This window comes from Aquarana catesbeiana, linkage group LG08 (genome assembly GCF_042186555.1).
Source record: "Aquarana catesbeiana isolate 2022-GZ linkage group LG08, ASM4218655v1, whole genome shotgun sequence".
In the NCBI taxonomy this organism is placed as follows: domain Eukaryota; kingdom Metazoa; phylum Chordata; class Amphibia; order Anura; family Ranidae; genus Aquarana; species Aquarana catesbeiana.
In genome coordinates this window covers 25,759,453-25,771,811 of record NC_133331.1, presented here as the reverse complement: position 1 = coordinate 25,771,811, position 12,359 = coordinate 25,759,453, and the positions used below count along the sequence as shown (strand labels likewise).

Sequence of the window (12,359 nt, the reverse complement as noted above, 5' to 3'; positions counted from 1 at the left end):
ATGTTCAAGTCGAACATGAGTTTGACTCGAACTCGAAGCTCATCTCTATTGGGAACCCACCACTTCTGCAGCACCCGTACTTCCCCCATTCACATCCCCAACCAAATGCAGTCGGCTGCATGAGAGGCATTTTCTTTATGTCCTCCCGAGTACCCCTACCCAACGAACCCCCCCAAAAAAGATGTTGTGTCTGCAGCAAGCGCAGATATAGGCATGACACCCGCTATTATTGTCCCTCCTGTCCTGACAATCCTGGTCTTTGCATTGGTGAATGTTTTGAACGCTACTATACAGTAGTTGAGTATTAGCGTAGGGTACAGCACTGCAAAGACTAGGTACACTTTCACAGGGTCTCCCAAGATGCCATCGCATTTTGAGAGACCTGAACCTGGAACCGGTTACAGTTACAAAAGTTACAAAAAAAGTGTAAAAAAAAAACCCTCAATAAAAATATAGAATAAAAAAATAGTTGTCGTTTTATTGTTCTCTCTTTCTCTATTCTCTCTCTATTGTTCTGCTCTTTTTTACTGTATTCTATTTTGCAATGTTTTATTGTTATTATGTTTTATCATGTTTGCTTTTCAGGTATGCAATTTTTTATACTTTACTGTTTACTGTGTTTTATTGTTAACCTTTTTTTGTCTTCAGGTACGCCATTCAGCTGCAGCGCAGATTTATTTATCTTGACAGCAACAGCGTTTGCTCCCACGATATATAAAGCTGTGACTCCAGCGGAGGTGATATATGCCGAAGCATGGGGGCAGAAGGGGCGGAGGAGCGATTTGCTCCTACCTTTTGCGGGAGGATGCCCCCATGCTTTGGCATAGATAAATGGTGCATGTATGCAAATCATTAGAAGTGGGTGGATGAAGGGAGGTATTCTAATGGTGGGCATACCCACCAATCAATCTCTTTTTTTTCGTTCAGCCCACAGGCTGCATGAAAGAAAAAGATTACAATATATGCCCAACAAGACCAGCAAAGTACTGGTATGTTGCTGGACTTTGAGTGGTTATACCAGAATGATGTCTGCAGGTTTAGGTATCATCTTGGTATCATTCTTTTCAGCCAGCAGTCGGCTTTCATATAAAAGCAATCCTAGTGGCTAATTAGCCTCTAGACTGCTTTTCCAAGCAGTGGGAGGGAATGCCCCCACACAGTCTTCCATGTTTTTCTCTGGCTCTCCTGTCCCAACAGGGAATCTGAGAATGCAGCCGGTGATTCAGCCAGCTGACCGTAGAGCTGATCAGAGACCAGAGTGGCTCCAAACATCTCTATGGCCTAAGAAACCAGAAGCTACGTACATTTCTTAGCATGACTTAGATTTCGCTGGATGTAAACAGCGCCATTGGGAAATTGGGAAGGCATTTTATCACACCGATCTTGGTGTGGTCAGATGCTTTTAGGGCAGAGGAGAGATCTAGGGTCTAAAAGATCCCAATTTAAAAAATAAAAAGTACCTGTCACTACCTATTGCTATCATAGGGGATATTTACATTCCCTGAGATAACAATAAAAATGATTAAAAAAAAAAATGAAAGGAACAGTTTAAAAATGAGATAAAAAAGCAAAAAATAAATTAAAAAAAAAAAAAGCACCCCTGCCCCCCCCCTGCTCTCGCGCTAAGGCGAACGCAAGCGTCGGTCTGGCGTCAAATGTAAACAGCAATTGCACCATGCATGTGAGGCATCACCACAAAGGTCAGATCGAAGGCAGTAGTATTAGCAGTACACCTCCTCTGTAAATCTAAAGTGGTGACCTGTAAAGGCTTTTAAAGGCTTTTAAAAATGTATTTAGTTTGTCAGCACTGCAGGTTTGTGCGCAAATTTAAAGCATGTCATGTTTGGTATCCATGTACTCGGCCTAAGATCATCTTTTTTATTTCATCAAACATGTGGGCAATATAGCGTGTTTTAGTGCATTAAAATTTAAAAAAGTGTGTTTTTTCCAAAAAAAAGTGTTTGAAAAATCGCTGCGCAAATACTGTGTGAAAAAAAAAATGAAACACCCACCATTTTAATCTGTAGGGCATTTGCTTTAAAAAAATATATAATGTTTGGGGGTTCAAACCAATTTTCTTTAAAAAAAAAAATAATTTTTTCATGTAAACAAAAAGTGTCAGAAAGGGCTTTGTCTTCAAGTGGTTAGAAGAGTGGGTGATGTGTGACATAAGCTTCTAAATGTTGTGCATAAAATGCCAAGACAGTTCAAACCCCCCCCCAAATGACTCCATTTTGGAAAGTAGACACCCCAAGCTATTTGCTGAGAGGCATGTCGAGTCCATGGAATATTTTATATTTTGACACAAGTTGTGGGAATGTGACAATGTTTTTTTTTTGTTTTTTTGTTGTTTTTTTGCACAAAGTTGTCACTAAATGATATATTGCTCACACAGGCCATGGGCATATGTGGAATTGCACCCCAAAATACATTTAGCTACTTCTCCTGAGTATGGGGATACCACATGTGTGGGACTTTTTGGGAGCCTAGCCGCGTACAAGACCCCGAAAACCGAGCACCGCCTTTAGGCTTTCTATGGGTGTAAATTTTTGATTTCGCTCTTCACTGCCTATCACAGTTTCGGAGGCCATGGAATGCCCAGGTGGCACAAAACCCCCCCAAATGACCCTATTTTGGAAATTAGACACCCCAAGCTATTTGCTGAGAGGTATAGTGAGTATTTGCAGACCTCACTTGTCACAAAGTTTTGAAAATTGAAAAAAAATTTTTCTTGTCTTTCATCATTTTCAAAAACAAATGAGAGCTGCAAAATACTCACCATGCCTCTCAGCAAATAGCTTGGGGTGTCTACATTCCAAAATGGGGTCATTTGGGGGGGTTGTGCTATCTTTGCATTCCATGGCCTCCGAAACTGTGATAGGCAGTGAAGAGTGAAATCAAAAATTTACGCCCTTAGAAATCCTGAAGGCGGTGATTGGTTTTCGTGGCCCCGTACGCGGCTAGGCTCCCAAAAAGTCCCACACATGTGGTATCCCCGTACTCAGGAGAAGCAGCTAAATGTATTTTGGGGTGCAATTCCACATATTCATATGACCTGTGTGAGCAATATATCATTTAGTGACAACTTTGTGCAAAAAAAAAAATTGTCACTTTCCTGCAACTTGTGTCAAAATATAAAATATTCCATGAACTCAACATGCCTCTCAGCAAATAGCTTGGGGTGTCTACTTTCCAAAATGGGGTCATTTGGGGGGGGGGTTGTGCCGTCTGGGCATTTTATGGCCTTCAAAACTGTGATAGGTAGTGAGGAGTGAAATAAAAAATTTACGCCCTTAGAAATCCTGAAGGCTGTGATTGGTTTTCAGGGCCCCGTACGCGGCTAGGCTCCCAAAAAGTCCCACACATGTGGTATCCCCGTACTCAGGAGAAGCAGCTAAATGTATTTTGGGTGCAATTACACATATTCCTATGGCCTGTGTGAGCAATATATCATTTAGTGACAACTTTGTGCAAAAATTGTCACTTTCCTGCAACTTGTGTCAAAATATAAAATATTCCATGGACTCAACATGCCTCTCAGCAAATAGCTTAAGGTGTCTACTTTCCAAAATGGGGTCATTTGGGGGGGGGGGGTGCCATCTGGGCATTTTATGGCCTTCAAAACTGTGATAGGTAGTGAGGAGTGAAATAAAAAATTTACGCCCTTAGAAATCCTGAAGGCGGTGCTCGGTTTTCGGGGTCTTGTACGCGGCTAGGCTCCCACAAAGTCCCACACATGTGGTATCCTCATACTCAGGAGAAGCAGCTGAATGTATTTTGGGGTGTAATTCCACATATGCCCATGGCCTGTGTGAGCAATATATAATTTAGTGACAACTTTTTGTAAATTTTGTTTATTTTTTTTTGTCATTATTCAATCACTTGGGACAAAAAAATTAATATTCAATGGGCTCAACATGCCTCTCCTTGGGGTGTCTACTTTCCAAAATGGGGTCATTTGGGGGGGTTTTGTACTGCCCTGCCATTTTAGCACCTCAAGAAATGACATGGGCAGTCATAAACTAAAAGCTGTATAAATTCCAGAAAATGTACCCTAGTTTGTAGATGCTATAGGTTTTGCGCAAACCAATAAATATATGCTTATTGACTTTTTTTACCAAAGACATGTGGCCGAATACATTTTGGCCTAAATGTATGACTAAAATTGAGTTTATTTGATTTTTTTATAACAAAAAGTAGAAATTTTCGTTTTTTTTTTTGTTTATAGCACAAAAAATGAAAACCTCAGAGGTGATCAAATACCATAAAAAGAAAGCTCTATTTGTGGGAAGAAAAGGACACAAATTTAGTTTGGGTACAGCATTGCATGACCGCGCAATTAGCAGTTAAAGCGATGCAGTGCCAAATTGTAAAAAGTGCTCTGGTCAGGAAGGGGTAAATCCTTCCGGGGCTGAAGTGGCTAAAGGGCTTATATGCATGGTATTGTCATAAAAAGTGTTTGGGGACCTGGGTCCTGCCCCAGGGGACATGTATCAATGCAAAAAGAAGTATTAAAAATGTTTGTTTTTCGGGAGCAGTGATTTTAATAATGCTTAAAGTGAAACAATAAAAGTGTAATATTCCTTCAAATTTCATATCTGGGGGGTGTCTATAGTATGCCTGTAAAGGGGCGCATGTTTCCCGTGTTTAGAACAGTCTGACAGCAAGATGACATTTCAAAGGAAAAAAGTAATTTAAAACTACTCACGGCTATTGATCAATTGTCGGTCCGACAATACACATAAAAGTTCATTGATAAAAACGGCATGGGATTTCCCCACAGGGGAACCCCGAACCAAAATAAAATAAAAAAATGCGTGGGGTTTCCCCTAAATTCCATACCAGGTCCTTCAGGTCTGGTATGGATATTAAGGGGAACCTTGCGCTAAAATTAAAAAAAAAATGGTGTGGGGGTCCTCCTCAAAATCCATACCAGACCTGAAGGGTCTGGTATGGATTTTAAGGGGAACCCCGCACCAATTTTTTTTTTTTTAAATGGCGTGGGGTCCCCCAAAAAATCCATACCAGACCCTTATCAGAGCACACAACCTGGCAGGCCACAGGAAAAGAGGGGGGACGTTTACCCCATCTGACAACACGGGGAAAGCCAGAGGGAAGTTCCTCGTGGCCCCACCCTCCATTATATAAGAAATGTCAGAAGAACCGAAGCGTCACACGGTGGAAGACTCCCACTGAGGCGGATCGTGCAGACGGAGCAGAGAAGAAGCCTGGAGGAAGATGCGGGACGAGAAGAGCAGAGGAAGAAGAAGATGGAGAGGAAGAAGATGAAGAAGAAGATGGAGGAAGAAGAAGAACACCGAAGGATGACCAGAAGAAAGAAGATGAAAGAAGAGGAAATTAATAAAGGACTTGTCAAAAACCTTCTCTTGTGTTTTTTAACCTTTTTGACACTTTTTTTGTGAAATGGTAGGGGTACATTTGTACCGCATTACCAATTCACACGGGGGGGCGGAATCTGGGGGTCCCCTTGTTAAAGGGGGCTTCCAGATTCCGATAAGCCCCTCGCCTGCAGACCCCCACAACCACCGGCCAAGGGTTGTGGGGATGAGGCCCTTCTCCCCATCAACATGGGGACAAGGTGCTTTGGGGGGCTACCTCAAAGCACCCTCCCAATGGGTGGTACGATTCAGGAGGGGGGCGCTCTCTCATCCCCCCTCTTTTCCTGCGGCTTGCCAGATTGCATGCTTGGATAAGGGTCTGGTATGGATTTTTGGGGGGACCCCACTCCATTTTTTTTTAAATTTTGGCACGGGGTTCCCCTTAATATCCATACTAGACCTGAAGGGCCTGGTATGGAATTTAGGGGGACCCTCCCAACATTTTTATTAATTTTGGTGCGGGGTTCCCCTTAATATCCATACCAGACCTGAAGGGCCTGGTTTGGAATTTAGGGGGACCCCTACGCATTTTATTTTTAATTTTGTTTCGGGGTTCCCCTGTGGGGAAATTCCATGCCATTTTTATCAACGAACCTTTATGTGTATTGGTGGACCAACAATTGATTAATAGCCGTGAGTAGTTTTAAATGACTTTTTTTCCTTTGAAATGTCATTTTGCTGTCAGACTGTTCTAAACACTGGAAACATGCGCCCCTTTACAGGCATACTTTAGACACCCCCCAGGTACAAAATTTAAAGAGATATTACACTTTTATAAGCATTATTAAAATCACTGCTCCCGAAAAAACTGATGTTTTTAAAACTTCTTTTAGCATTGATACATGTACCCTGGGGCAGGACCCAGGTCCCCAAACACTTTTTATGACAATAACTTGCATATAAGCCTTTAAAATGAGCACTTTTGTTTATTCATGTTCGTGTCCCATAGACTTTAACTGTGTTCGCGTGTTCAAACAAATTTTTTGCCTGTTCGCAAGTTCTGCTGCAAACCAAACCGGGGGGTGTTCGGCTCATCCCTAGTCACCAATAACAACCCAGAAATCTCGACTGATCTGAGCTTGTTAGTAATGCACAACATTGGGACCACTGACAAGTAAATTAAATAACATTGATTATCTTGTTACAATGACATCTGAGAGTGGGTGGGATATATTGCATATTAGGCAGCAAGCAAACATCCTTGAAGCTGATGTGTTAAAAGTAGAAACATTAAAAAAAACAGACCGCATTTAAAACCTGACAAAGTTTCTAAACCATCTCCATTCTATTTAAAACATAAACATTTTGACTGGAGTTAGGCTTTAAGTCTTGCTATGAATACAAAGTAAGCTAAGTGCTTAAACCACTCACTTTATTCTGAAGGCATTGCTGTATTCTATATTTTGCTGAATCAGCCACAATATCTCCATCTGGTAATATAGTATACACAAGTGCCCGAAAAGTTGAAGATGTCCCTGCACTTAAAGGAAGCTTCAGTGTGGCCTTGCCATGAAGATCTGCAGGAGAAGAAGAGCACACAGAGAGTCATACTGATCAAACAAGGTTTATCATTTGCACAGTCATTTGTATTGCATATATAATTCTTTTAATTAAGGGGAAAATTATTAGGGAGTCTTATACTAACTTGTCCTTGATCCAGCTAGATATTGGTTGTGTGAATTTCTGTGACTGGGAAGATTTTGACAAGAGGCTGTATGGCCAAAATGAAGACAATGGGGGTTATTTACTAAAGGAAAATCCACTTTGCACTGCAAGTGCACTTCCAAGTGCACTGAAAGTGCACTTGGAAGTGCAGTCACTGTAGATCTGAGGGGGACATGCAAGGAAAATAAAAAAACAGCATTTTAGCTTGCACATGATTGGATGATAAAATCAGCAGAGCTTCCCCTCATTTCAGATCTACCCCTTAGATTTAGAGCGACTGCACTTCCAAGTGAAAGTTCAATGCACTTGCAGTGCAAAGTGGATTTGTCTTTTGTAAATAATCCCCAATATCTTACTGGATCAGGCACAAAAAAGTATAAAACTTGGAGGGGGGCTGAGGATGGGGCAAACTATAAAATACAGTGCCTTGAAAAAGTATTCATACCCCTTGAAATGTTCCACATTTTGTCATGTTACAATCAAAAATGTTATTGGTATTTTATGTGAAAGACCAACACAAAGTGGCACATAATTGTGAAGTGGAAGGAACATCAATGGTTTTCAACATTTTTTACAAATAAATATGTGAAAAGTGTGGCGTGCATTTGTATACTCAATACTTTGTAGAACCAACTTTCAGTGCAATTACAGCTGCAAGTCTTTTTGGGGATGTCGCCACCAGCTTTGCACATCTAGAGAGTAACATTTTTACTCATTCTTCTTTGCAAAATAGCTCAAGCTCTGTTAGATTGGATGAAGAGTGTCTGTGAATTCAATTGGATTTAGGTCTGGACTTTGACTGGGCTATTCTAACACATGAATATGCTTTGATCTAAACCATTTCATTATAGCTCTGGCTTTATGTTTAGGGTCATTGTCCTGCTGGAAGGTGACCCTCTGCCCCAGTCTCAAGTCTTTTCCAAACTCTAACAGGTTTTCTTCTAAGATTGCCCTGTATTTGGCTCTGTCCATCTTCCTATCAACTCTGACCAGCTTTCCCGTCCCTGCTGAAGAAAAGCATCCCCACAACATGATGCTGCCACCACCATTTTTCACAGTGGGGATGGTGTGTTCAGGGTGAGTGCAGTGTTAGTTTTCTGGTTTCACTAGATTTTAGTAAGGGGTATCAGAATAAAGGGGACTGAATACAAATGCACGCCACACTTTTCACATATTTGTTTGTAAAAAAAATGAAAACCATTTATCATTTTCCTTCCACTTCACAATTATGTGCCACTTTGTGTTGGTCTATCACATAAAATCCCAATAAAATACATTTACATTTTAGGATGTAACATGACATAATGTGGAAAATTTCAAGGGGTGTGAATACTTTTTCAAGGCACTGCAAGTTTATTGGCACTCAAGATCCTTGAATCAGAATGTAAGGTCCACTTGTTAACTAGTGGTTCACCCCTTTAGAAAAATAAAACACCTGTAAAAAAAAAAGAATATACTTACCTTATACCATGGATGATGCATTCCAAAGATTTTCAAGGGGCGGGACACTTTTTAATAAGCTTAATATATGATACAAGCATGAATTTATCTTACCTTCATTTTTATTTTCAGTGCTTATTTCTACAGATCCATAATCTTGAACAGAGCCTTTAAAAGTCACCTTTTAAAATAATAGGGGGAAAAATAGGTTGTTGTGTAATTAAAGCAGTATTAAACCCAAAACCAAAAATATAATATATTGCAGTTTACCAATTGTTAAGGCCGGGTTTACACTGGTGCGACACGACAGCCGTCCTACTTTGGATCCGACTTTGCCCTGCGACTTGAGGCCGACATAAGTCCGACTTTCAATGTACAGTTGTACAGGGAGCATTTTTAAAGTCGGACCGACTTGTGGACCAGTTAAGGCGGATCTCATAGTGAAACATTGATTTTCACATGTCATGCGACATGAGCTCCCAATGTCGGAGCATTTGTCACACCAGTGTGAACCCGGCCTAAATGTGATGCCCCTTGCAATTAGAAGAAAATCAGGCTAAAGCCTCATACACATGCTTTTCCGCAGACAAAACCTCAGACTTTTGTCCAAAGGGTGTTGGCCCCAAACTTGTCTTGCATACAGACGGCACACAATTGTCGGCCAACAAACACAAACATAGTGACATACTAGACGTACTACGAGCCGATAAAGAGAAAGTTCAATTGTTAGGCACCACCCTTTGGGCTCCTGCTGCTAATTTCATGTTGAAGTTTGGTGAGTGTTGATTCTTGCTTTTCATTTCGTGCTTTTCATTTTGTGCTTTTCATTTCACACTTTTCAGTTTGTTTCTGAACAGCCATTCGTCAAAAAGACATGCTGCGTAATCAGAGGAGATAACGTGTTATTTATTATTGGCCTTGGAGTTATTGCTTTGACCCAAGTCTAGTCCAGGAACAGGAGGAGGAGGATTTCTTGGACCAAAAATTGGTTGCTTTGTAAATCGTGACCAATTATGTCATATGCCTTTGATGTGGGAGCTCTGGGAGAATAATCCGGATGATTTTCGGAATTATCTCTGGATGACGGACCCCTGCTTTCGCCAACTCTTGGCAATGTTGATATTAAAAGCAGGACACATGCATGAGGCTTTTATTTTATTTTGTGGTTGAATAATGATTTGATTTGGTATATTTTATATATTTTTGGATGCAAAGAATGCACTTTTAAGTTCTATTGGCAGATAGCATGTCTAATTTTATTTGTTTTCTTTTTTTAATGCACAATAAAAAAATTGTGGAGAATAATACTTGGCTATGTGTTTTACTTCAAATGACAGTTTGGGAGTAGGCAGTTACAGTTAAAAAATACAATGTAAAATTAATAAGGAACACCAACATAGTTGTATCTTTGATCTTAAAAAACTATGGGATAATGGTGTTATAGTAACTTGCCCAAAAAAAAAAAAAAAACAAGCATAATAATATTATTCTTGATATCACTAGAAAATAAAAGCCTTTTAAAATTCGTTTAGCAGAACTTCATCGGTATCACCAGCAAAGCAGCTTCATTATTATCCCATTAAAGAAGGAGAGAATGTGAGCTGCATTTCGAGATTTCATAATTTGCCACGTCACGAATGTTAATTCTCCATTACGAACGCTAGTTTACAAGACCGCCCGCTTCTGGCTCATCCTTGCTTCCGAGCATGCGTGTTTGTATTTTGGACTTTTGGCCGAAGGACTTGTGTACACACGCTCGGAAAATCCAACAAAAAACATTTGTCCGCAGAAAATTTATAAACCTGCCATCCAACATTTGTCCATGGAAAGTTGGCCAACAATTGTCTGATGGAGCGTACACATGGCTGGATTTTCTGCTAACAGCCTGTCATCACACAATTCCCATTGGAAAATCTGATCGTGTGTACGAGGCTTTAGAAAGGGATTGAAACATTTTTTACAACAGTGTTTCTCAATCCTGTCTTCAGTTCCCATCCAACAGTGTATTTTTTTGTTAGGTAATCTCATATTCTGTATGCACAGGTGAAACAATTATTAGCTCAGCATGGAGTATCGGTTTGGCAAACAATGTCCAAATAGAGAACAATAAAAGAGCTGCCTTGAATTTCTTTTATTTATTTCAAGGTGGAGCCAGATGGAAGCTGCAGTTATTCCACTCTAGGTGTTCTAGTTATATAAGCTCTCATCCAACAAAAAGGGTCGTCTGCTAACCTATTTCCAGGCACAAATGACAAAAGTGTAAAACACTGACCAGCAGTATGCAACATACATATTTTGTACAATTAATTGATGATGGCAACTACACCCTTAATTGTGAAGGTGGACCTACTTCAATAATCAATGCGCTTGAAGGGAAAATAATCTGAAATCCAATCCTGATTGCAAATCAGTTGCTGAGCTTGGTAAAGTATCATCATACTGAAAATAAGGTCTCCTATTTACTCACCTGGTTTCCAAATATTAATGGATCTTTTCTCCCGAATTAAGCAGACTAAGATAATTATGTTTACTTTTCATTTTTATCTTCAGAAAGCATACTGTATACTGTTCAGTTAAACAATAAAACATGAAATACTTACATCAATAAAAAAAAAAAAAGTTTTTATTGATTGTGAGTGGAACTTGATGAATGAAGTTTTACAATAAAACCTTTTTATATTTTGAAGTTTTCTATTGCAAATGTTTACATTTGAGGTTTATTTTAACACACACATGCTGTATATATTCATAATGTTATATAGACTATATACAGTGGGGACAGAAAGTATTCAGACCCCCTTAAATTTTTCACTTTTTGTTATATTGCAGCCATTTGCTAAAATCATTTAAGTTCATTTTTTTCCTCATTAATGTACACACAGCACCCCATATTGACAGAAAAACACAGAATTGTTGACACTTTTGCAGATTTATTAAAAAAGAAAAACTGAAATATCACATGGTCCTAAGTATTCAGACCCTTTGCTGTGACACTCATATATTTAACTCAGGCGCTGTCCATTTCTTCTGATCATCCTTGAGATGGTTCTACACCTCCATTTGAGTCCAGCTGTGTTTGATTATACTGATTGGACTTGATTAGGAAAGCCACACACCTGTCTATATAAGACCTTACAGCTCACAGTGCATGTCAGAGCAAATGAGAATCATGAAGTCAAAGGAACTGCCTGAAGAGCTCAGAGACAGAATTGTGGCAAGGCACAGATCTGGCCAAGGTTACAAAAAAATTTCTGCTGCACTTAAGGTTCCTAAGTGCACAGTGGCCTCCATAATCTTTAAATGGAAGATGTTTGGGATGACCAGAACCCTTCCTAGAGCTGGCCGTCCGGCCAAACTGAGCTTTCGGGGGAAAAGAGCCTTGGTGAGAGAGGTAAAGAAGAACCCAAAAATCACTGTGGCTGAGCTCCAGAGATGCAGTCGGGAGATGGGAGAAAGTTGTACAAAGTCAACCATCACTGCAGCCCTCCACCAGACGGGGCTTTATGGCTGAGTGGCCCGACGGAAGCCTCTCCTCAGTGCAAGACAAATGAAAGCCTGCATGGAGTTTGCTAAAAATACACCTGAAGGACTCCAAGATGGTGAGAAATAAGTTTCTTTGGTCTGATGAGACCAAGATAGTACTTTTTGGCCTTAATTCTAAGCGGTATGTGTGGAGAAAACCAGGCACTGCTCATCACCTGTCCAATACAGTACCAACAGTGAAGCATGGTGGTGGGAGCATCATGCAGTGGGGGTGTTTTTCAGCTGCAGGGACAGGACAACTGGTTGCAATCGAGGTAAAGATGAATGCAGCCAAATACAGAGATATCCTGGATGAAAACCTTCCCCAGAGTG

At 40.2% G+C, this 12,359-nt stretch overlaps 1 protein-coding gene across 1 annotated transcript in view; it reads right to left on the bottom strand.

The window, feature by feature from the left end:
• Positions 1-12,359, bottom strand: part of LOC141105647 (alpha-2-macroglobulin-like) — a 232,651-nt gene that overhangs the window by 139,767 nt on the left and 80,525 nt on the right. Inside the window, exons 13-14 of the mRNA XM_073595623.1 lie at positions 8,619-8,685; positions 6,771-6,916 (exon numbers count right to left, since the gene is read on the bottom strand). Of these exons, the coding sequence (XP_073451724.1) occupies positions 6,771-6,916; positions 8,619-8,685 (213 nt within the window). The remainder of the gene's footprint in view (positions 1-6,770; positions 6,917-8,618; positions 8,686-12,359) is intronic.